Consider the following 27,076-nt stretch of genomic DNA (forward strand, 5'->3'; position numbering starts at 1 on the left):
TTCTTCAACAAATGCTTTTTTATTGACTTAAGAAAGCCACTACACTGTGCATGCATGAAACCACAGACCAGAGAACATGGCACATTTCATCGAACAATCAAACATCATCTTTCTGCAACAAAACAGATAAACACTTTTAAAATCCATTACATTTGAAAATTTGTGATTACTGCACATTTAATTCACAACAAACCAGCAGCTCTCCAGGGCTTAATAATGACAGAATTAGATACACACACACACACTAACACATGCACACACACACAGACTGGCATGTCCAGGGGTAGTTCTGTGATACTACTATCAGCCAATCCACACACTGCAATTAACCAAAAAAGAAAACATATATTACACATTCGAAGTCATTTCAAAGTGCATAGTACAGAAGTATGTGGGTGAGTCACTGTTAACATTGTAGAATAATTAAAGATTCTGCAGTAGCCACTGGGGACTTTATAAACCATAAAGAACATTTCACTTGGCTTTACTTAAATTACATTTTTTTTTTGTGTGAACCCCTCTGATAGCTAACTCACACACACACACACACACACACACACACACACACACACACACACACCACACACACACACACACACACACATATACAGTGTACATCAAAATAGTGAAAGAAAGATTTTACACCAATTTAACTGTCAACCATAATACATGTTACAAAGAAAATGTGCTTTTTAACTTTTAACTTTAACATTATAATTAATTCATCACCACATGACATGCTCCACCATCATATAGCAAACAGCTGAAAAAGAACATTTAAACCATAGCACATTAATCATAGGCATGACACAAAGTTCTACAAAAGGAATGATGGGAAAGATGTTTGTAGATAAAGAGTTTGTCATCAAGGAGACAGCCAAAGCAATTCCACCTTAACAATCTATCATCACTTCAGGATGATGATAGAGTTTTGTAAGACAAGAAAGCAGCTACTGTCCTTGTGTGAACTTTAGAGATGCACTAAGCGATGTATCAACTGATTATGTGTAATGGGAAAAGAGGTTTCTAGTAGTGATGGATTGACATCTTTCCCCTAAATTCTATATAGAGTTTTTGGCATGTTTTGATTATTTTGGTTAACAAACCACACACTCTCTTTCATCATCTGCCGGTTCCAGCAGGATAACTCTGAAAAAGCCCACTCTTCACTACCAGCCCAGCACCAAACAAGACAAAAACAGTTAGCAACTGGATGCTTAACTTATTGGAGCATCTAGCAGCTAAAGAAATGTATGTAATATAATATATAATATGTCATTGTGGTGTTTACAGCTTTATAGCTCCAAAAATCATTTAAAGCAGCTTTAAATTTCAGCACAGCTAACATGCATGTACGTATTTAGGTAGCATGTTTTGAAAAAGCTAAAATATCCTGTAAATAAAGTAAACTTCTGTGAGCATAAAAACACAAATACATTTTGAGGTTTAATTCTGCCAACAAGCATCCAGCAGGATAAGTTGTAGGCATGCAGTGTTTTTCAGAAATCCCAGAAAAAATAAACAAGTAAAAACAATCTAATCACTATCAGTAACTTAAACATCAATTACAGCACTGTGCATCATCACTTATAGTAACTATAACGAAAGAGGAAGGAACCAAAACAAGAAAATGTTTGCCACATTTGCATGCAGTATGTTCTGTAAAGTTAGTCTCTTGACACACTGCCAACTAGATAACATTAATGCATCCTCATACTGACTGGGTCTTATGGGAAAAACTATTTACACTCACTTTCTCACATTAAAGATAAAGCCAGGAATCTTATACCACTCAACACAGTGTATAAAATGGACATCTGTGCTAACATGCTAAGGTGTTAGCACGGTGGAGCCAAGACCCGGCTGCGACTCATGACGACTGGTGTCAGTGTTTTCATCAGTTAAAGGGTATGCTGACTTATGGGACAAGTTTATGGAGGCAATTAACTGCCAAAAAGATTCGAATCTATAACTGACTGAATACATCACTGTAAAATGTATGAATATAATACCACTGAATTATATATAAAAATATAATAACACTGGAATATGGAAAACTCAAGTGCCAAATATGGTAATGCTGGATAGAACCAACATTTTTCAAGCTTTTTATTTTTTTATTTTTTTTATTTTGCATAACTTGTAAACTGTCTGTTGAAATAAAAAATATTTCAGTGTTGTAAATTCAAAGGTATTTTCAACATTAAGAACAAACACAATTAGATATTTGATTTATTATTATAGGATTCAAATCTTTATGGTCAAGTTTTGCTTCCATACAAGTTCCCCAAAACCTAGTGTACTCCTGCACAAAATACTGGTTTGATATATCAATGTACATCAATATATCAGTGTACTGGTCACACAGAACATATGTCCAGAACATGTTTAGCATACCTTAGCACAAATAGTGGAGGCAGAGAGATTTGCTCCAATATCAATCATATCAAAAACTGTCGTTTTATACATTTCTTTTAAATAACATGTACAGAAATGTATGTATAAACAAATAGAAGTAGAAACATGCTACTGGACCCACAGAGATTAAATTAATATTCATCTTCTCCTTGGAACCAGGGTAAGCCAGAACCAACAATGCATGCATGGCTGCAACAACAATCATTTTTAATGTACAGTTTACTTCATGAAAGTATAAGCCATGAAATTAACTTGAGCTGTGGATTTCATCCCTGCCAAATGACTGCTAATGAGTTCTCTCACAGCTAGCTAAGCAGAGAAGAGCACATTAATGGAAATGTCAGAAAAATTCACTGTTATAAACTGTACAGTATTTTACTCTTAACACACTGAACACTCTCATGTTGTCTTGTCGGTAAGAACAAGGGGTGACTGTATGGATAACCATCTCACAACAAGATGTCTTTGGTATGTTTATAAGCTGATGGGTCTCTCGTAGTACAATTACATTCCTGGCCAATGTAATGTCAATATTTTCTAAATACATTTAATGTTTTACCATTCTGACAATGATACAGTTCATAGTGAAACAGCTAATACTTTTTTTAGTCTGAAAATATCAAGCAAAAGTTTACAGATCGCAGGTTCAATCATATAAAGGAGCAAACAAACAGGAAAACACCAGTCTGTCTCCATGACCTCCACACCATTAAAGATGACTGGCTGCGTGTCAACAGGAGGTTGCAGGTTAAATCAGCAGCGACGCCTTGGACTGTTTATGAGACTATGTACAGGAATGTGAAAACATGATCGGTGTGTACTACTAAATAATGACTCTGATTACTGATGTTTTTGGTATTAATGATATTAAACATGACGATAAGACTGATGTAATGGTTATAGTGATGATGATAATGATGATAAACCCCACCCTTGCCATACAGACTATTGGCAGAATTTAGAATTTACAGATGTCTCCTAAACAACTCAAGTGCAGACTTTTGATAGACACTACAATTTGCAGATGTTCCCTCAACGCCTCACATTCAGGTAATGTATTGACACTAGCTACAGCACACATCATCAGGGGCCCACTGAGGGTGGTGTTGGGGCAACAGCAATGCAGTGTATAGGAGGTTTAAGGGAGTTTATAGTTGTCATTGTAAAATGTGCCAACATGAGGGGTTCCCTTTTCCACTTGGGGGGGCCTCAAGCATTTGCCTAGTTTGCCTCTCCTGACGGTGAGCCTCTGATCACTGTATATTGTAGATTTTCAAATGAAAGATAAATGTGAAAATATACAGGGTACAATATAATCCCCCTGTCTGACCTTTAACACTGTTGAGCGAAATACAAAATCTTGTAAAATGAATTATATTGACTTTTTGCTCATGTTTGAGTCTGTGCTTGTTATTGTACTAGAGAAAAAGAAAGTGCTTCTTGAAGCTGTTGTTACTCAGTTGACTATATATGACTATATTAACTCATTCATTCAAAAGATCTCTTCCTTCTTATACACAAAAGTGTGTTATATCAATTTTGAGTGGAAGTCAATGGAGATATTGGATAGGGTAAAGTAAAATATGTCATCTTCTATAAAGCAATTTATTCAATATTTATCCTTGATTTCATAACTGACCTTCATTAGGTGAAACAAATTCTAGGAATTCATTCGGTTTTTTTTGAACGGTAAACATGTTTAATAATGCACACACTATAAACACTTTCAAATGAAACATGTGCAGCCTCTCTTTTGTGGCCAAAGAAATAAAGTTTCCATACCACAGTGTGAATAATACCACTTACTCTTCATCTTTCATCTACCTGTGACCTCAGTGGTCACGGCAGAATCTAACACCTCTGAATCAGGAAATAAACGAAGGTCACAGGTTTCTTCTCTCTTTTCATTCTCTGCTTGAGTAATCCACAGCTCATTGTTGTTATTTTATTCACATTTTTTCCTGTTGTCCGTTTATTGTATGTGTGCCTGCAAATTTTACTGTGGTATTATTTGAGGAAGGTCGATCCAAGTCCTCATCAGCAGTTGCCAGCGTCTCAGCCGGATCCACACCAAAGCTGAAGGTAGCTAAACTGATGTCAGCGGGAGGGTCGGCTTTCTTGCCGTTGACTATCTCCTGATGGCTGCTCCCATTCTGCTTTGTAGTCGGATCAGTGGCAGTGTTCAGGATGCTCCTCCTTACATTCTCATTGGTTCCGTTGCTGTTGGCCTGGGAGGTCCGGGGGTCTCGCACGGTGCTGAAGCCGCTCTGGATCGTTGACAGTGTTCTCTGATGAGCCTCTGGCCGCTGGCAGCGGTAAAGGCCGCGAAACGCACAGCGGAACTTCTGAGACATGGCGTTGTATATCACAGGGTTTATGGCGCTGTTGGCATAGATGCATGTCCGACAAAACAGGAGGAACCAGGCGTCCAGATAAGGAGTGGACACGAACGAGTTAATCAAAACTAAAGTCCGGTAGGGCATCCACAGTAGAGCGAACAGGATCACCACGACTGCCAGCATCTTCGTCACCTGTGGGGAAGAGACACAGCCATTCAAATGTTGCTGAATTTTCCCTGGGGATAAATAAAGTATCTATCTATCTATCTATCTATCTATCCATCTATCTATCTATCTATCTATCTATCTAAGTGGGAGGGGGCCCAAGGTGCTGTTACCACTTGCAAGATTTTCAACCTCCACATTGGCTACACAGGCTTTGAACAGTAATTTTAATATTGACTTAATCAAACAGCTTCCTGTGACATGTAGCAAGAAAAGGGGAACCAGGTAGTTTTCAGGAAATGCTGCACCAGACTAAGATGCTGGTGAGTAGGTGGTGAAGAAGACGTTAATGTTGTTTCTCTTCTTCTTGGTTACATGCGAGCCATGTGATTAGATAAAATTCTTAATGTGAGTATCTTTTGATCATTTATGGACAGAAAGTCTCCAAAACAGATTCACAGAACACAGACCCGATAAAGTAACAACATGTTAGCACACAACTGCATATTACCAAAGACACTGAGCAGGATAAACACTCCAATAGTCACTCTCCTTGGTTAGTGGTTCTCAAACTTTTTCACATCTGGAAAGGAGCTTACTGACTGATGTGGGTGAGACTAACTGGTCGTGAGGAGCAGCGCTCACCATGACAAAGCTTTATATAGCTGAAGAACTGGGTGTGAATTCTCTCCTGGTTTGGCACTACAAGTTTCACTCGTAGTTTAATGTATTATTATTATTATTTGATGTAATATGTAGCTGCAAAAAACGTTGCAGATACAGTTTTACTAATCATTGTCGATCAAGTGTGTGAATATTTCTCAAAATTAAGACCAGGATTCCCATGTTTACTGTCGTCTCCTCTGCTCCCAGCTATTTTTGGTCTTGGTTTCAGTGAAGAGAATAAACATGCTACATGTGGTTTCCAGAGCCCTTTGCAAATCACCAAGAGCAACCCAGCAGCTTTCACACGGAATGCAACGGTACAATTTATAATGTAATGTATTAGAAAACAATTTCAAATATAGTGAAGAAGACTTAACGGCGATGGTCTTATGTGTTCATGATAATGTAATTATGATTTACTGATGTGAAAATCTCAGCCTTTGTAATTACATTAATTGGTGAAAACAAATTAATGATAAGCTGGGGTTTCGAAACAGCTTTGAAAATCACATTGATATTCATCCACAACAATCAACGCACCGTGCAGGAAAGCAAGTAGCTGAACGTTTGTGCCAAATCTCCACAGCCCCGCGCAACATGAGCTGATGCATCGATATCATTTCCCTGATTAGCTGTGATTGCTTCATGATTGTTTAAATCATCATCAACACATCGGATGTTGCGTTAGAAATCACCAAAGAGATTGTGTGTGTGTGTGTGTGTGTGTGTGTGTGTGTGTGTGTGTTGTGTGTGTGTTAATTTGACACCAATAAATAAGGTGTGTGCCTGAGTGCATGTTAATAGGGGTTAACTGAGGCTTCTTAGCTAAATGACTTAATTGATTAAGATCTGTCCTTTATTAGTCCCACAGTGAGGAAATTTGCAATTGGAGAGCAAATTTCACAAAAGGTAAAGAACAGGTGCAAAGTAAAACCCCACAAAGTCATCAATATTTTATTACTATATGCTGTCTGTGGCACATGCAGTTAAAAATGATGAACAGCAGAACTGGTCAATTGTTAGTAATTGTAATGGGTCTGTGATTTCAGATGATGGCAGAGCTTGTCAGTCATTTTATGTTGCTGGCAGATTTTATCTCTGGTTTACCTTTTAGTGTTTCTAGCTCAATCGTTTTAAAACGAGAAGCCTGATGAACAGCAGAACTGGTCAATTGTTAGTAATTGTAATGGGTCTGTGATTTCAGATGATGGCAGAGCTTGTCAGTCATTTTATGTTGCTGGCAGATTTTATCTCTGGTTTACCTTTTAGTGTTTCTAGCTCAATCGTTTTAAAACGAGAAGCCTGGAAATTCTCAGAAATATGAACTTGGTGGCTACATGTATAATATTGTGGTAAAAGACTGAGGCTTAAGCTGTACGTGTCTCATCTCACAATCTGATAATTCATACAAAGTTTACTTACTTTGTCTGTGGAAACTACAACCAAAAACTCCTATTAATCAAAACTATTACAAAGAGCTACATCTTTTGGTTTGCATTTCTTATTACCAGCCGCCACAGAGGCCATGGACTTTTCACCTGGTGTGTGTGTGTGTCTTCATGGCAAAATGTGGGACACCTACTGTAGCAGGACCTACCACAGAGGCAGGTGTTTATATGTCTGTCTGTCTGTGGACAGATTTGTCATCATGAAAGCGTCACCACTGTGCAAGATACAGACATGAAACCTTGTGTAGTTGAGATCAAAGTGAAGGCTGAGTTCAAAGATGCATGTGGTCTGAGCAAGGACTCCTGAAGTGGGGGGGTAGGAAGTAGGGAAGGCGCCATCACTGTATCCCAGATTCAATCATTCTCATTCACTCAAACACATATAACTAGAGACCAGCTTGTGATGGGATCACACCAGCTGCAATGCCCGTCCACTCAAACCAAAAACTCCTCCGACCTGAACAACCACACAGGTCATTTTTTCAACCCTCTGATACCACCCATAGGAGAGTCTCCTGAAATAGCGCCAGGCGGCAGGTGTACCAGACCTCAGTTGTCACAGTTAATGAACACTCAGCCTGTACCAAGAGTGGTGCACCTGCCTTCGCCGACACAGTTACTAAAATAACGGTCATGGGCGTGGTTAGGTTTGGGAAAAGATTGTGATTTGGGTTAAAATAAGTACCTCAACTTTAGACAGTTTGTGTTGTCATGGTTACAACACAAACTGCCGGATTCACATGCCGCTCTCCTGTGTCATATTCATCCATCCACCACAGTCTCCTCCTGGCGTGGACTTTGTCTCTCCTCATACTACGTCACCGCACTTTTCCCTTTGCTCTTGTTATAATTAATACAACCACTAAATGTTGCCTAGCAACAAAATGTAACTATGGGTCATAATAAGCTGCTGCACAGATGATCTATGGGCTCGTTTTTTTAAAGGAGAACAGTCTCATCCAAAATGTTCGCTGGTTTCAATTCCACATCTCTTTGTGTTTTAATTAAAAGATAAAAGTAACCCTGTGCAACAGCTCTTTTCTTGAATTGAAAGTGAACAATACAAGACATGGATTTTCACTTTCAACATTCTAAAAGAAAATGGGGACAGCTTCACTGTGCTGTGACACGTCTGCTGAAGCGTGGCTGCCTGTCGCTCAGCTGCCCCTGTTTTCCACAGCACAGCAGAAAAAAAAAATTGAAAATAAAGTCTGGCAGGTTGATACTAGGTATCATGCACATGCCTCCTCTCAGCAGAATGCTGTTTGAGATAAGGGTTTGTGTCCATGCCTTAAGCTGTGAGCCGCTGACAGCTAGCTCAGCAGGTAGATTAAAAAAAAAAGTTAAATCTGTGCACAACAAAGCGTTTAATTGAACACAAACGAGGCGGGGAGGAGAGCTTTCTAATTATCTCGGCACTGCGATAATGAAACAGAAAGTATCAGGGTGACATTCTGAATATGCATATTATGGCTGTATTATGTGGTGGCAGGATACTTGACTCCAGCATTACAAACAGAAATGTGTTTTTTGTTGTTTTTTTTGTGCTTTTTTTCTTTTTGCCAATAACAGCTTCCTCCCACACTACAACGTCCCTGAATCCTCTGCCCACTGCGCTAAAGAATTAGCATTTAGCCTCTGATGCTATTGACTCGCCTGGGGCAACAATGACCAAGCTTCCTTCTTCCTCAACATGCACTTGAGGAGATCACAGACATGAAGAAACTCTCAGAGATTAAAACTATACAGTAATCTCACACCACACTGTATTAATCTCCAATCATAAAAGTGCCATTCTTTGGCATACACAAGTTTATCAAACTGCTATCAGATTAAGTTGGCCTATCAAATGATGAATGAAAGAGCATGAAGTGCCTATTGAAGAACTGAGAGAGTGAAATCATCTGCAGTATTAAACACACTTCAATGTAAATCCCAAATCACATTATGCAAATCTTCTGCTCCTAGATGGGGCCCCTTGAACACATGAGATTACGATCTTCTCTCTGCTCTCGCATTGAGGGTTCAGTCTCACAGTGTTCATGCAGAGACACACACACAGTGACACAGAAAATGCTAAAGCTTGTAGGTCTGCATGAGAAACACTCAAGAGCTATTAAAAACCTCCTCCAATGAAAATCCAATTTTAACTTTGTTAATATCCATTTGATGTTTTCATATCATACAGGACATGTGGTGACTGAGTGTTTCCACCTTGAACTGCAGTGAACCAATGACGGTCTCATAAAAACAGATTCAGACAGCCAGGGTTTCATATGTCACAAACCTAAGGAACCAATCCTGTCAACTTGTGGGGACGGGGGGCAGGGCTACATAAATCTTAAACCTATTCAGTACAGAGAGAGAGAGTTAGCATTAGCACAACCACTAACACTGTGCCAGCCACTGCCAGTTACAAGCTAACAAACAACATAAACAAATAAAAGATGCTAACTGCGCTAACCGTTCTGATCAATGAGGAAGTAAACGTAGATTTGCTTCCAGCCCCAGTTTTCCAATTTTTTTTCACTTTTTATGTGGAAAACCATGTTAAACAAAGTAAAGTATTTTACATAGTTCAAAACATGTCTGGACAGGAAGTTTAAATTAAATGATTATTGTCTGTTATCTGAATAACCTCTGTTGCTGACCTCTAGAAACTGCAGACACAATTCAACATCCAGCGGTCCATAAGTAAAATGCCCATTCATTTTCAACACAGACATTGTTATAGATGACTAGCAGTTAAAACAATAGCTTTGATGGGCATAAAATGCTGCCTTCTTATTCATAATTACAAAAATTAGCAACTGTGTTACAAAATATTTGGCTCTTGTAAGCCTATTAAAAAATCTTAAAGCTGCACAAATTATTTTTATATTAACAATGGAAAAAATAACTAAATGTGTGAATGGAGAACGACAGATGTAGTTCCCTTCAGGTATACAGAAAGTTTTAACTTCACTCAGCTCATTGTTTTAGTTTTAAAACCTGGCTGCATGGTTCACTCTCATGGCTCTCATCAACCTCATTTCCAGGGACTGGTTTTAGCAGTCACTGTATGCTACAGTAGAAAACAGTTAAATTGCCCAAAATTAAAACCCTGAGCAGCAGTAATTGGGTTTAAGGCCTGACAAAGCCGACAAAGGTCACTTCAGCTGATTTAGTTCTGTTTAAACATAGAGTGAGACTTATCACATACTTGTTCCATCTTCACAATGTGTACGGGAACAATTCTAAATTCAAGTATTAAAGTGTCCATTAGTAAATAACACCTTATTTTGTCTACCATATGTTTGGGGAGATATGGTGTTAATGTTGTTAATCAGCATTATTACATGGCGATAATTTCAGTCAGCATAATAAGACTAATAAAACTGTTTGTCTTGGTGATCAGTTCAGACTTTCTATAATGCACACATTCACTTTAACAAAGGACAAACTTTAACATAAGTAGAACAAACAAAGAATCAGAATGAAGTTATGGAAAACAAAGGCAAAGACACATATGACCATCACTACTAACAGAGTCATCTTAATATGTTTGTATCGAAAAGACAATTGTAATTTTTCAATTCACCCAGTTAGCAGAAGAAAAGCGTTTGTGTGTGTGTGTGTGTGTGTGTGTGTGTGTGTGTGTGGAATGGTAGCAGCTGTTTTTGGTGTGGGGAAGAGGAGAAGCTGCAGCAGTGTGGAGCTGAAGATTCTTTGGTTGAAGTTGGTGAGACACCGGAAACCAAGAAAATCCGAGGTTGCAGTGCAGGGTGTTTTATAGGGAAAGGCTGGGAAACAGATTCAGAGAAGCCTCTGACCAACGCACAGACGTGCTCACCCTCCCGTGGCAGCGTCAGTGTTCAAACCCGGTCTGGGCCCGTTGTCCTTGGTGGTTGGAGGCCACATGCCTAATTGTCTTGCTTTTGCGACAATTTCCTAAATACACATCATTTGTTACTAAGTAACTAAGAAAACCCTGAAGAGACTGCAGCTCATCCAGCTCAGTGTTTATATTTCACAGTGAGAATGAACAAGCAAAGAAGGTGGATGTAGAGCAGGTTGTGGACTCACAGACTCACACGGTGACGTTCAGACGGGTGTGTGCGAAAATGACTGATGGTTGTAACTCACTGTACTGAGGAGAGCATCCACAACTACTGTGTTGCCTATGGCAACGTAGCGTTTTGTTTCTGTCAGCTGCAGCTGCCCGTGGAGTTTATGTTGTTTATTCATCTCCACCTTTTCTGCTGCTTTATCCTGCTGTTATTTCTATAGGAAGTAGCAGCTGTTTGATTTATGTAGCTTCATATTGCTACATGGACACCCACTGTGGTGTTGTAATTATCAGTTGTATGCACAGGCTGCAAAGCGCCTGACTCGGTTTTATTGGTTGCTTTTGTGTGGGTCTCACCTGGGAACAGCGGATATGCATTGAAATAGCATTGCATATACACCTGGTAGCATTAAGATGTTCTTTAATTGAAGTGTTTTAAACATTATTTTCACCATGTAATATTTGTTACTCCTCCCCTGCCTCCTTTTAAAAATGTAAACTACGTTCAATGTTCAGCTACGGGTTGATTTAGGTATATGTATAAGTGTATAATTTAAGTATTAAGTGTATTGATGTGGATGTTCAGGACACAGTGCTGAATGTCACTGATTATTCTGAGTGTTTTTTGACCGATCTTGCCCATTTAATAGAATTGTTTATCTCAGGCTCACAAGACTATAAATTAAATTTAGTGTCAATCGAGTCAGAATCCAAAAAGTCTATGTCACATTATTGTTTTTCACATTATGCAAATTCCAAAAATCCATCATGGTGATGTTTTATTGTCCAAGGAACTTTTTTGTAGAATTCATTGAGATGTATATTTGTGCCAAATTTCAAGTCATATAGACTCATGATGTGAGGGTTGGTCGGCCTTTCATAGTTTTTACTTCTTTGGCTGTTAATTATAGCGCCACCATCAGGCTGATTGGGAAGGGTTAGCATTTGCACATACTTTCTAGTTATGGTGTCAAGTTTCATATCTCTACTTTGCTCCAGCTCACAACTTAGAAACAGCATAAGATGGCAGATATTGATGAAAACACCACGCCCACATTCATCAATCAATATGCCGATATGCAGATTTTGGTTAATACTTGTCGCCAGAGCATGGGCACAAACACTGGTGGAGTTCTGTCCACCAGTATTTTCAGGTACATGTTTTTGGTATTTGTGGCGCCCCCTATGGGCCAGGCTAAAAATATTCCCAAACAGGGACTGAACTTTTTTTACCAAGATTTATGATGATTGAATGGTTAATGAATTATGGACAACTTCCTGCTAAGTCCCACCATTTACAAATGTAATTGATTGATGGTGGGCATGTTTTTTTGAGGGATTTTGCATATTTATAACAGAATTACACCAAATTTGGTATTGATAGTAAAAAACATGAAGAAAGCAAAAGATTTCAGAGGGAATGTTTTTCAGCCTGGGGTTTTGGCTTCCAAGTCGATACTATAACCACTCAAAAGGTAGAAATATAATTGGGAAACTACATATCACAAAAAACATTACAGCGGAGGAAGTATGTGACCACTGTTCACAGTTGTTTTCTATCTGTACATTTGGCCTTTCTAATGTCTTGTTGAAATATCACCATGTTTCTGCAGGACAGGAAAGTGGTCACCTCTCTGTATTTAAAATTACACAGGACAGAAATATTACCATGTGGTGAAGTAATGGCTGGTTTTAATTAACAAATGAACTGGTGCATTACTAGTGATCAACAAATCACAAATCATCAATGAGTAATTTAAGGGTGGTTATTTTGTGCCATGAAGTAGTTCAAATCATACATATTTCCCCTTTAACTTACTGGGCTTGCTGCTGCCTCAGAGGGAGATATGTAAGACTATTGCACCACTGGGGGAAATGTTGGTTTTGTGAGACGTCTCTAAACAAACACAGGGGTGGAGATGCAGAGATTCTGAGATTCAAGAGTGAGGAAAGATTTTCTGTGGCTGTTATCCAAAAAGAGCAAAGTGGTTGTCAGCCACAGACAGCATGCAAGGAATTATCTGTAGTGTTAATGGTGCATCATGACCATCGTGTTGGTTGGTCTCACTGAATAACATGTGCTTGGTGTATGGGTTTTGCATGGAATGAATTGCAGATTCCTGTTCACGAAAAAAATCCTTGTAGACAAAAGCTCAGTGGAACCATTTGAAATCGTTAAATGTATTCTGCAACTTCTATAACCTAGTCAGTGACATAAAACTAAAGTAATTATAGACTAACATGTTTTCCCCCTCAGTGTTTAATTAAATCTATTTATTTAACAGACTAAAGGTCCAGGTAGAAAACACTGTATGCCCATGTCACCAGAACGGAGGGATACACGAAACTGAGGATGCGGATGTGAAGTTACAAAAATTGTTGGACACAGCTCCACGACTCCGCACTCAGACAGGGAGTCCCATCCGACAAGCACTTCATTTGAAACATGCTGAGGAACTTGGGCTTAAAGTGATCGTTTGAGTTATTTGACGTGAGGTTGCACTTGTGAGGTGTTAAGGAAACTAACGTATTCCTACGCACAAGTGAACCTACGCTTAGCTCTGTCGGACTCTTCAGCTTCTCTGCAGAGTAATACATTGTGCGCTGTAGGTGCGGCAGTTCAGCATTGAGAGAATGTAGCTCTAAAGGAGAAGGCTGTTTGACGGCAGATAAAGAGGTGAAAATATTCAAAATGAAGCACACACTCCAACTGATATTAGCATTTTTTTTCAGTGGGTATTTTTCAAGTGGCTAAAACATATTTTTTGTAGATGGCCCCCTCCATAGCAACTCATCACTCAGCTTCTGTGCCAGTGCTCGTCTATATTTCGCCACTATAGATAAGTACCTCACACAACCTTGTGTCAGATAACCTGAACTCTCCCTTTAAGATCTGTTTAGTTTTCTTTTACGGTGATTCAGTCATAACTTTAAGTTGGAAGAAATTCAGTAAAATGATTGGCCAATCTCTTTTCTTATTGTTCAAATATGTGAATATTTTTAGGCAAACATGTTGAAAACCCTCTGACATTCAGAGACAGATACTTCAAATGCTTTTGCAGAGAACAGAAATCTCTGTTCAAATGCAATACAACTTTTGAAAGAGCAAAACACAAAACTAGTCCCCTCTGGACTAAAAGGAGCTTTGTCATAGCACTCCTGAGTGGATAAGGGCTTATGAAACTAGATGCTTTCAAGACTAAATAGCCTGACTGAATGTGTTCTACATCCATGAGCACAGAAAAACCTCCATACAACCCGAGAGAGAACGAGAGAGAGAGAGAGAGAGAGCGGGATAGAGGGGCTTTCTCAGCAAGAAGGCTCTTTGACTGCTCCGCCTGAGGGAAAGAAGTCATAACCGCCTCAATTGCCTTCAGGACCTCATAACAGTCGGGACAAAGAGCCAGCAAGAGGGCACTTTTCTGACGCTGTTAAGGGGGAATCATGGCCTATATATTCTCAGAGGATCACATACACAGCCACAGATCAGACCAGGGTCAAATGTGACCAAAGCTATCTCGGAGCAATTACTTGACAGATAGGACTAGATGTTACGACAAGAAAGGAGAGTGCAGAAGGAGTTAATGCGAGAGGGGGTAAATGTGGGATGAGGCACAGACCTGTTTCCTGGAGGAGAGCGCGCTCTTTGGCCGGCCCTGGCGACCCCCCTTCCCTGCTTCAGAGGGTTCCCGGCAACTCCGCCGCAGCGTGGTGGCGCTGGTGTCAGGGTGGTTGGGCAGAGGGCTGGAGAGACACCAAAGGCGTGTTAGCGCATTCATCCCACAGAGGGAGTGACATGGCATTAATTGGTTGCTAGGTTTGGTTTCTTAGTTGATTGGGTTAATGTATTAGTGCTAACATGTGCTGTTGGGTTTCCTCATTAGGCTCAAAATCCAGCAAAAGGCTCAGCTGGTCGGGGCTTCTGAATGCCAAATACAAACCTTTAGATTAAACCTGCCATTCATATTTTATGTCAGTGCTGGATGTCTTTGGACTTCACCTTTATTTGTCAGGAGATTTGTCGTCCGAACAAGCAGAATTTGTTTTTCTCTCAGCATTTAATTCTGTCAGGGTGAAGGACCTCCTGAAACAACCTGTTTGAAAAGCACCTCTATGACAGAAGGCTGCCAAAAACACCTTCAACAACATCCATTATGTCTTTTTTTCCACTGTGCATACATGTTGAGGCATACACTAGTAAAGCTGCATTTCTGTAAAACGATAAGATACAGCAGCTCTAAAGGAGTATTAACTGTTTTTGTGCATCTGGGGGCTGCAAGAACAAGCTGCAAAATTATTAAGACACATTATAAAGTTGTTGTGGCAGAAGTGCTAGCAAACAATTGCTATTAACACATCCAGACACAGCAACATTAGCATTCATTTTGAGTTGTGTTTGTGTCCACCTAATGAACGTTAACCCGATATAAGCTCTGTTTTGTTCTCCAAATTCCCCTTAGCAATATATCTGGCTCTTTAGCTGCTAGATGCTCCACTGTGTTCATCAGGTTAGAGCTGTTTCTGTCTGTTCTGCTGTTTGGTCGTGGGCAGGTGGCAGACAGAGATTTTTCACTGACAACAGCTGCCTGCTGCAGGTGGAAATGAAGCAGATCAGGGCAGTGAGTCTGAACCAGAACAGGAGACTTGTGGGAAGTGAAACCAAAACAATAAGCTGAAAGATGCTACAGCTCTCTGTGGGTTCAGCACAAGTAATTCCTTTCGTCATATACTTAGTCATTTGACACATTGGCAATATAAAAATACTGATCAGTGAAATTTAACAAATTAATTAACAATTACCAAAACAAACAATTATAAATGTGAGAATTAATTTAATTGAATTTAATTTAATTGTCATTAATCTTGTATCTGTGTCTGCCCGACAACCATCACAACACAATGAAATTAACTAAAATGCTAAGTTTGGAAAGGTTAGAGGACCTTTGCTGTCACAATAATCAACACATGATTAAAGGTCCATATTTTACACTTTCCCTGTGTGTTGATCCATAAGAAGATGTATTTGTGATTTTTAAGAACCAAAAACCATCTCAGTGTAGTTTTACATCTCCTCTCGCACAGAGGAAGAGTACTCTTCACGATGGATAAACTGATCTTCATCTGTAAAATGGGAGGAATTACTCTTATTAGTATATTAACTAATATATTAATCCCTCAGTATGGTTTGAAAGACCCTCTGCAGTACCTGAGGTAGAGGATTCGTGCTATCAGGCCATACAGCACGATGGCGAGGAGCAGCGGGATGACGTAGAAAATGGCGAAGTCGATGAGGTAGATGGGCAGGTAGAGCTCCCGTTTCACTTTGTATCCGCACTGCACATGTCCGTCCTGGCCGACCTGAATATCACACAGTTATCACAGATAACGCGTTAATAAAACAGGCGAGTGGCGCACAGACTGGCTCTGGGCTGAGAGCCACATAATCATCTATTGCATCTAAACATAATAATACTACTCTGAGAAATGGCACAGGGCTCTTAAAAAGCTCTACACATTCCCCTGCAGTTGCCAGCATTTACACAAAAGAGGTCTTGGTAATCTCAAATGTTTCATTCGCCTGTTCATGACTCATGCACTTATTGAAACACTATGCAGCACCTGTAAAGGGTACTATTGTATTTATTGTATTTTCGAGCGTAGCCTACAAGTGTGTTCACATAACAAATTAGCCATTTAATAAACATACAAAGAAAACTTTCATCTGTACCCCTCACTCTCATTCTGTGAATTTTTACGTATCCTCTGACTTATTTTTGAATCAGTAACTGAAGATTACTGTGATCGGGCCCACATCCAGTTAAATCAGTAACACACAAACCGTTATGGAAAGCACAGTATATTTCTCTAACCTGAATGTCCACCAGGAAGAACCACAGCATGCAGTAGACACAGGTGAAGATCCAAACCCCAGCGATGATCCGTTTGGCCCTGGACACTGTGCACACTGTCTTAGCCTTCATTGGATGGCAGATCGCTATGTACCTGCAGGCGAAGAGGAAATGGAGGGTTCAAACACAAGTAACTAAACCTGGGTGTCAATATCTTTACTGTCAACAATCTATCAGTAACAACCTAAACAACTGTACATAATGTAGGTTGTTTGTCCCTACCTTCAACATACAATCCGTAATTTGTTGTCATGGTAACAATGATAAACACAGGTTGGAAGTTGTGGGATGGTCACGGTTTGGTTAGGATTAGGAAAGGGTCATGGTTTGGGTTAAAAGTACTTCCTTTAGGTTAGAGAACTTTCATTGCCATGGTTACAGTAATAAACCCACGATTAAAGATCCCATATTTGGCTGTTGTGTTGACTGTTTGCCCATCCCAATGTAGTTTTACATCTCCTCTCTCAGGCTTCTCTCTGGAGCTCGAGTAACAACAGGTCAGTGAGCCAATCAGAAGAGAGGAGGCTCTGAGCCTCTCTTCTGATTGAATATAGCAGATTTCAGGTAAACACTCAGAGAAACCAAATCCTGCAAGGTTGGATGGTGGGTCCAGGTGGGCGGGGCTTGGGGCATGGCTGAGGGCAGTGACTGTTTTGTTGTGACATCACAATGTTCCAGAAGTCCTGACAGCTGGTTTTAAAGCTCAGTTTCTGAATACAGGCTGTGTGTATTTCTCTGTGGACTGAGGCTTTGATACTTTTACAATCTTAGTATAGAACCTAGACCTGCTTTATAATCAAACAACACATGGACATCTACCTTTAGACCTTTAAGGTTGTGGAACAGTTATGGGTAAAAGAACCAATGTTGACTGTCGGTTTGAAAAGGAAAACCAACCGTGATGGCCTCCTTACATACACTTTTTTCGCTGTACATACTTAGTCACCTAACTTTCTCCTCGCTCCTGTGATAATTACCACAGTCATGCCACCTAACAATTAAACTTAACTATGGGTTATAAAAAGCTGCTTGCTCAGACTACCTATGGGGTCGGGTTTTTTTTACAGGATGACAGTGTCATTGGTGAGGAGATACCAATTATTACTATGGCTGTAGCAGTTTATTTTGTTGCATAGAAAGAAGAAAAATAGACAGAGCTGATATGTGAAGATCTCCTCAAAGCCTAAATATAAGTTAATAGTTTATTTACCTATTTTTTATGAATTAGAAATTATGATCAAGATATTAAATGTATTACATTGATGTTAGAAGACAGAACTGCTGCTGCAGTCATGTATGTCTGATGACGTTCCGTTCAGACTTGTGCCGTCCAACCTAGTAAGATTGCTGTTGTGATGTTTAAGCAAAGGTGATTTCAGCGCTTATTTAGACATCTGCCATCACATTTACATAAACAGGTGCCTGTCTGAAAGCAGATGTAGGATAAATATCCTTCTATCTTGAATCATAAACAGAAAGGTCAAAGATGCTCTAAGGATTTTTATGAAACATTTTTGGACAGTGTCCAGTCAGTTTAGACGTTTCAAAATAAGGGAATTATGTGCAAGAATGTAAAGGACCATATAATTGTTTCTGCTTCCACTTATAACTTCCATTACTGTCAAACATTTTCCAAGATGCTTTCAAGTATTTCAATTTTCTTGTCAGATTTTTCTGCCTTTCACACAGCCACTGGTTTCCATGGATTTCATACAGCATGAAAGGTTCTGTAGTTTTAAGACATCCTGAGGTAGGCAGTTGTTTTATAATCTAGTATACTGACTCTTCAAATCAATCTTCGCTTCAAATCAATCTTCACTTTCAGCCTTACTGCCTTACAACACAGACTTTGTTGATCTATAACAATGTCACACTCCATCCTCCTTTGCTCCTGCAGTTTTACAGCCACTAGACGGTTTGAACTTGTGTCGTTTTATGGCATTTGCTGAAACAACTGATGCTGTTGTTCTTCCTGGGGGAACAGTCTCTGAGGTCACAGATGGGGCTATAAACAGTATACTGTCTATCCCCACTTCTAAATGTTTTTTGACCTTTAATGGCCAAAAACACCGGTATAGTCCTTAAACATCAACTGTCACCAATGTTTTAGAAGTGTTTCTGTAAAAAGATTTTTTCCGATCGAATTAAGCTGAGATCATTGGCTTGGATCAGATGCGGTTTCTGGTGCTCCCCACATTGTTAAGAGCATAAAGTTAAACTCTTGTTTTCTGTAACGTGCAAATAATAACTCACAATAGTACAAGCAAGCACAAGCTGTTCTGTGAACAGTGTCAGCTGGTTGTTGCTCATCCTCACCTCTCCACAGTGAAGGCAGTGATGGAGCAGGAGGATACGTTGATGCCCAGGTACTGAAGGTAGGTGATCCCCAGGCAGCCGGCATGGCCGAAAACCCAGGTGCCCGTCAGACTGTCCGACACGTTGGGCAGCCCCGCCGCCACCAGCACCGTCAGGTCGGCTATGGCCAGGCTGACGAGGTAACAGTTGGTGGGTGTCCTCATGTGGCGCGTGGTGAGGACCACGAGGACCACCATGATGTTGCCCACGATGCCCACGCCGCACACCAGCAGGACCAGGAACACTGACACGGTCTTGTACTCCAGCAGCTCGGAGACGGGGACGCTGGAACTCAGAGAGATGTTGGTCGGGGTGTCGATTCTGGAGCTCACGTTGTTGGTCATATCTGCTAACGGCTGGCTTCTTTATCCTCCAAGTGTTTGTTAATGAAAGGTTCAGTTCATTTCATTAAAACTAAGTGATGCGGGGCATGACACTCAAATGTTGCCATGCTTCTTCTTCTTCATTTAGAGCATTAACTCTTATTTTAATATACTAATTTAAAAGAGTGACGAAGAAGGACATGTTGGACAAAATGATCCCAGGTCTTCCAAACACCTCTCAGGCCTCAATTCAGTCGCCTAGAAATAGAAAAAGAGTTCAATTAATTGAACAAATGGGAAATTGAACTCACCTTAATTCTTCATATGTCAGTGTCAAACACACACATTAACACATACACAGAATTTCTCTCTGTGATGTGTTTCCATGCACAGTATCCTGATTATGTTTTTGTGCATGTAAACAGCTTATCCTGGTTTTCAGAAACCTGGATACACTACCTCTGACAGAGACCAGGATACTGTGTCATGTAAACACCTTATCCAGGTTTCTGAACCATCTCACCGGTGAAACATCAAGATACTGTGATGATCACGTATACAGGCAAACGAATAAACAGGTTTTTCTTGTTCTATGTAAACATCATATCCTGAATATAATCAATCATCAGGATACTGATGCATATGTAAACACACTCTGTGACTCCCTCAGGTCTCTGCAGTTCTGGCGAGAATCCATTGATAAACGCTGTTTTGGAAGCAAAAGTGCTCATGCAAGCAGATAAACAAAGGAGGGGTGGGGGGGAGTGGGGGTGAAAGAACAATGCAAGCTGGTGGTTTTCGAACGGCACTGAGGCTTAGCTGCCTGTACATTTAGCACTGTAACTGCTCAAATCACTTACGGAGAAGATCAGCTGCAAGTTCATTTTTTTCTGGAAATTTTTTTTTGTCTTGTGTACAAAATTGACATTTTGTCTTCAGGGTTGGAATCAGAGAAAAGCTCCCAGAGTGCTAACTGTTCCACCTGTGGTGCTGAACAGACTGAAATCTTATATTTCTTAGTGTGTCAAAGTTTGGCTCGATGAGGTCGTTCAAGGAAAGGGCAGCAGACCATTCTCTGTCACTATATCATAGAAATCTTGCCATTAGATTTGAAGATACCCTGCATGACTCATCTCTCTTGGTTTGATTGTTCTTCTGTCATTGATCCAGTGACACTCATCTGTTGACAGCTGACTTAACGCAATACTGCAGTTTTTAGATTTAATTTGTTTTTCGCTCACGTCACATGACAGCGGGAACATTGTCTCACACTAGGACCGGACGTGAAGGACCAAAGATCATGTCTCGGTAGTGGGGTGGGCTAAATGTTCAGTTTAAGTCAAAGCCACATGTAAGAATTTGTATTAAAACAGACTGTGGTCAAAATAAAGTGCAAAGACCGAGTTTCCTTCCCTGTTTGAAAATACATAGCTGCAAAACATAAAGGAAAAATCAAGTAAAACAGCCTATATCAAATAAAAATATGACTATGTCTAAGGATATACAGAAAGCCAATTACAGTTATTCCTCTTCTGATTAACAAAACACACAGCTGTCCAGATAATAATAAAACCATAAACAGAACTGCTCATCTGATGTTAGATCTGAACCATCTCCAATAACTGACCCACTGTTTTTCTTTTTACAAACCAGGTCTTCAGTGTTTCACACAGGTTGAGAATTTACTTCTGGTGTGTTGATGGTGTGCTGAGTGACAGAGACTTGTAAACAACCCTAAACGCCTCACATGCAGACTATTGGCAGATGCTACAATTTACCATTGTTCCCTAAATGCCTCATATAAAGACTATCACCAGCTAGGCGTGTGGCCTATGTATGGAAAACAGTGGGTCTTCTTCAGAGAGATGTGAACACTGACACGGTTTCACAGAAGAAACGGGTTATGTAACACAACTGCAAACTATTGTATATATCAATATCAATCAATATTAATAAACGGTATTGTCTCATCCTATATCTTGCTCGAAAACATATCGATATACCTTAAAAAGTTGATATACCACTCAGCCCTGTCTCACACCATCTGGTTCTGCCCTTCACTAACTCAGCATAATCTGACTGGCACTCACAGGCAGTGTTGTACATGAACTGATGAAATTATCACAGCTCTTGCAAGAGCTAATTCTGGTTAACTCTGAGTGACCTCTGATTAAATTCAGGTTAACTCTGATTAACGCTTTCGAAGAGCTGTGTTTTACGGCAGCACCTGATATGCGCCCGGCAAGGCAAGTGCTGGCAACTCAGCAGCAATTGGAAGGGAATCGGGTTCCACGGTCACCAGCAGCGACTCTGGATGTGAGTCACACCCACAGCTAGCGGCCACTGGCTCGCACCTAGCAGCTGACTTAGTACTGCTGCAGACCAGGGAATCCAACTGTTTAATTAAAACAAAGCTCTGTGTAATTCTATAGTAGTGTTCAGCAAATTGGGGCGAGGCAGTGATAGGGGGGTTGGGGGTGGATGGATGGAGGGGGTTCCACTGAAAAAGAATCAGAGCAGCTCATTTAAGAAAAACAGAAGAAATGAATGTGTGCTAGTTCATTTGTGTAAGTTGAACTTTGTGGCCACGTTCTTGTGAAGTGTGAACAACATATAAAAGATCCTTCCCTTTGGAAGCTGGACTCACAATCCACTCTGTGCTTCTCTTTCACCACACAACACTCTCTGATGCTAGAGGGACGACTGTCGCCAGAAGACTCACTCTGGGTGGCTGATGGAAAGACTCGAGTTCTTGAGAACCAACGTTGTCTACCTTGACAAGGCTGAGGGAGGATGAGTAACTAACCAAGATAGTCTCTCATATCCCTCGTCTGAAATCAAACGCACAGTGCTTGTGAGCACTCTGTACAACTGGCAGCCCTTTAATGCTATGTTCCGTTCTCACATATCTTTGAGCTAACTGAAGCGAATATGAGGCTTCAACAGTCAGAGTTCGACAAATCAGACAAGTATCTTCTGAAGTTGGTGATTTTTGTACAAAATCTCCTTTTTGTGTAAAATCCCTCCATCGCTGTTCAGCAGTGAAGCACTGTCCAGGAAAACAAAAGCAGTGTATGTTGCAAAAAAAAAAAAAAAAAAAAAGATTGTGATGTCGGACAATACCTTATTAATCTGTCTAACTCAGACTGCTGAAGCCTCATATTAATTCTAACTGAACGACATAAAACATTCCGTGCAGATCCTCTGGAACTGCATTAGAGAGAACTCTGTTCAAGTGCATATATTTGTGACAATACTAAGAATCATCCTTCACTGACCATGATTATTCATATAGCCTACGTCTTGTTCTGAGCATAAACGTTGGAACGCACCAATGGGTGAAATACACTGTTCAGCTTTAAATAACACAAACATAAAAAGCTTTATTTTTATGGGGATGTCATGAAGCCCTGTCCCCTCTTCCCCTGTAGGTCTGCAGACCTCAGATTGAGAGCCAGAGCTGAAACGGCGCCTGGTGAAGCTTTAACAAGATCCACTGGGGATAGGCATTAATAAGCAATATTCAAATTAGCAAATTAGGTGCTGCCAAGCGTGCAGGTGTAACAAATAACTCCTAATACTGCACTCAAGGTGTAAACACACTGAATGAATGCATTAAGATCACTTTAACATAATATCCTCACAATAATGCACTTATGATGCCTCCTAGTGCATTTCTGGTAAAGTTACAGCCACATTCCTAAAATCCTGAATTCCTGAATAAAGCCATTTCATCTGTCCTAACTGCTTGAAACGATTTGGAGGTTGTTAGAGGACAAACTGTTTCTTCAGCTACAAGGTCCTGAGGTTTGTTTTCAGGTTTCACAGTCTGCTGAAAGCTGATTAACCAGTGAGCAGGAGGCCTACTGTGAAACTCATCTCGCAGCCCGAGCACACACACACACACACACACACACACATGCTGGACCTCCTCTCCTGAGGGCTGCCTCTAATAAATTGAGGTGGACATAAAATGAAAAGTAATTTAGTTCTACTATTCTGTGATAAATCAAAGCGCATCCACTCTCCGTTCCATTACGCGTCCACCGCTCTGTGGAGCTGATCCGGCGAGCTCGGCTGGGGGAGGCGCCTCGGGAGCACCGGCTGGTCGGAGGGCTTCCTGTTGTGCTGCAGTTTTATATACACAGGTCTATTCAACATGAGATATCAATAAAGTGGGAGAGGCAACTTATCAATTCAAGATCGAGTGTATTTCCAAACATGTCCAACTACTGATGGAATAAATCAACATTTTGGAAAATGTGCTTTTTCACTTAACAATATCCACCTGCCGGCAGCTCTTGCAAAGTAATAAACACATTATCCTATTTGTTAAAATCATACAGAAACCCTTATAACCACAACCTGTCATTTATACACTTGTGTGATAAACATATTTTTAAAGGTGCTCCTCCACAGCTGGACAGAGTCAAGGCAGCTGTTCCCCCCTTCTCTAGTCTTTATGCTAAGCTAGCATTACCATCCCCTGGCTGTCAGTTAGAGTGGTATCGATCTGTGTTTCACTGAACTGTGGACAGGGTACGTCAAGACTACGCCAGGAGCTGATCTAACTCAGTCTGGACTAAACGCTGGATCAAAGCTTTACAACACAAATGTCACATGAGGAGATGTTTGGCGGACATAAACTATAGTAAGTCTGACTTATTTGCACAATAGAGATCATTTCTAGGCATAAAGTAAAGCAATTATTAACCACCTGTCATAAATAGTTGCAAGTCACCAAACACTTTAGGCTGCTACTTCTTAAACACACAGGACATGTGGGAGGGGCTGCGAGCTGAGACTGCCTAACGTTTGCCTGCATGGCTTTTTTTCTCTGATAACAGACATTCAGGAGGTTTTTAACAGCCGCCAAATTCTCCACAGAGGTGTCCTCCTCTCCATAACAAATAGACCAGCGGATTCAAACCAGTAAAAACACTGAATAAAGCCGTTTCCTGATAAAAATCTGTGATTCTCTGAAGCTGTTCAACAGACACAGCATGTCTTGGGAGGGGCTAGGAGCTGAGCTACCACTAACGTTTGCCTGGCTTGTTTTAGATAAGATTTTTAAGATCCAGACGTCAGATAACTGAAATCCTTCATCCCGTTAAAATATATAGTTGAAAACGACCAAGGTGTAAAAATGTATCTGAGAAACATGATTTAAAACTGGATAAAAGTCAATTTTGAGCTTCCACAACGTTGACCCATGCACATACAGGATATGATGTCATCAACAGGCAACCAAATAAAATGTAACGTTACCATGATTAAAATCGAGGATTTCTCTGGTGTGAAAATTGCTGACAACATTTGGAATAATGTAAGTACACAATTTAATAAAAAATATATTATATAGGTCTAGTTGTTTTTAGACATTTTAATATGGAAAAGTTACACATTCTAGTTTTAAAGGCCACAAATTCAGGCTCACTTTGGCTCAGATACAGACCATCAACCCCAAAGACAACCATGTCTACGATCCCTCTTCTCTGCTGTCCAAGTTTAAGGTGGTCATTCGGCTGATGGACTAGTTTCCTCCCTCTCCTTGCTTTAGTTCTCAGTAGCATTTATTAAATTCAGTCCTCCTTAAAATTAAAAATAAGACAGACTGTCACTGATAGGCTCCATTGTTTCCTCAGCCGGAATCTGACCCAGTCTTTTCTCTCTGGACACAATGATAACAGATATATGGCATCTGATTAAACCTGTTAAAGGCAGCACACTGGTGATCACCCCACACAAGTAGAATAAATGTTGGTAGAGAGAGAGAATGGGTAACCTGTAGTTAGTAGTTCAAAATGAGCTTGCCTTTGAGCAAGGCACCGACACTACACCTGCTCCACAGCTCAGTGGCCATTAATAAATGACTGTGTGGCATCAGATATCACCTCAGTGTGTGATCGGTGACGCACTATGAATTTGAGTGAATGGAACAGCATGGAGCTTTGCTGACAGCCTCGACTTATGAGCTACAACATAACTGTCAAAAAGAGGATCAGCTTGATATTAGTCAGGATGGAAAAACTGACCTTAGAGTTTGAGGATTAAAGGAAATGTTTGAACAGAAAAGGGGAAAGTGGATAATTAACATGACAAGATGTCAACAAGTGACTTAGATGGTCAAATATGAAGAGTGCAATAAGAATAGATACTGTGTGTCCCCCATGACAAATACTACTTATTTCTTATGCTGTATTTGTACTAATGTAACATTGTATTATTTCCTGATCTGAAATTATCTGATTTTAAAGTCATGTCAAATATCATGTCATTTCTTTCTCCCTCTTTCCTCTTTATTCCTGTCATACTTTGTCACACAGTGAATGACTGGATTATGGCGTGGTTAACGTAGAAAATAAAAATAATTTACCTGGTGCGTCTTTTCATGTCAGCTTCTTCCAGAGCCTTCCTCAAGCCTTCATCTCTCTTCACAAAATAAAATGCTTTATTTTCTTCGTCTATGTGTGTGTTTGTGTGTGTGTGTGTGTCTGTGTGTGTGTGTGTGCGTGTGTGTCTGTGTGTGTGTTTGTGTGTGTGTGTGTGTGTGTATGTGTGTGTGTGTTGTCATGTCAGTCGCTGGTTACAGTCAGGTCGGCAGCATAGCCATGCTCTAACTGTTGTCTACACTCCAGACAGCACAGTGCCTCGCTCCTACTCACTGAGCTCCGTCACAATCCCACACACTCACATAGGAAGCAGCATCTGTGCCTTCAAAATAAAAGCGCAATACAATATACAGAAAAGGTCTGATTATTTAATTCTGGGGTGAAAAAAAAATGTTAAAAATGGACAGAAATAACACAACTTAAATAATTCAAAAATTGGGAAAATTGACATATGTATTATATGTGTTATTATTGCATCAACTCTCACTAATGGAGCAAGATCATACAGTAATTTGGATTTTTATAGACATGAATTAAAGCAAAATGTTATGGACTTCTGTTCCCTGAGGGACCTTAGCCAGTGGACTCCCTTAAAAAACCCTGTCAACACTCCATCCAAACCAATGTGACAGGCACGTATAGCTGTCATTCCTCCACTAGCTGCTGGAGGAACTACAAAACACAAAATAAAGCACATTACACTACTGACATCACTGCTCAAAAGCCATTTACATGGATAATTTACAGGCGAATAGATCACTAGTGGATGGTGCCCTCACATTTCATTGTAATCATTGAGGTTGGACCGCTCAACGTTGGACCTCTCAACAGGTAACATGCATAGACCAGAGGAAGAATCGCCTCTTATTCTGCCTGAGAGAGGAGGTTTTTGCAAACAGGAAGCTGCCAACGTCTGTATGCCATCAGACCGATTATGGCTGCTTACCACTACTTCATCAGGGCCACCAGGATAAAGGACAGACCCTGCCGACAATGCTCTTCTGGTATGGACC

General features: G+C 40.3%; 1 protein-coding gene across 1 annotated transcript; it reads right to left on the minus strand.

The window, feature by feature from the left end:
* trhr2 (thyrotropin releasing hormone receptor 2) lies at positions 1 to 26,195 on the minus strand. Its single transcript, XM_023397445.2, has 6 exons — positions 26,048 to 26,195; positions 19,310 to 19,929; positions 16,955 to 17,087; positions 16,291 to 16,442; positions 14,705 to 14,828; positions 1 to 4,949 (listed from the first exon to the last, which is right to left on the minus strand). Exons 2-6 carry the CDS (start codon positions 19,690 to 19,692, stop codon positions 4,368 to 4,370), a joined length of 1,374 nt encoding a protein of 457 aa, XP_023253213.1. The 5' UTR covers positions 19,693 to 19,929; positions 26,048 to 26,195; the 3' UTR covers positions 1 to 4,367.
* Positions 26,196 to 27,076: the final 881 nt, after the last annotated feature.

This window comes from Seriola lalandi, unplaced genomic scaffold (genome assembly GCF_002814215.2).
Source record: "Seriola lalandi dorsalis isolate HSWRI2012SDOR001 ecotype SW California unplaced genomic scaffold, Sedor1 jcf7180002055008, whole genome shotgun sequence".
Classification (NCBI taxonomy): Eukaryota; Metazoa; Chordata; class Actinopteri; order Carangiformes; family Carangidae; genus Seriola; species Seriola lalandi.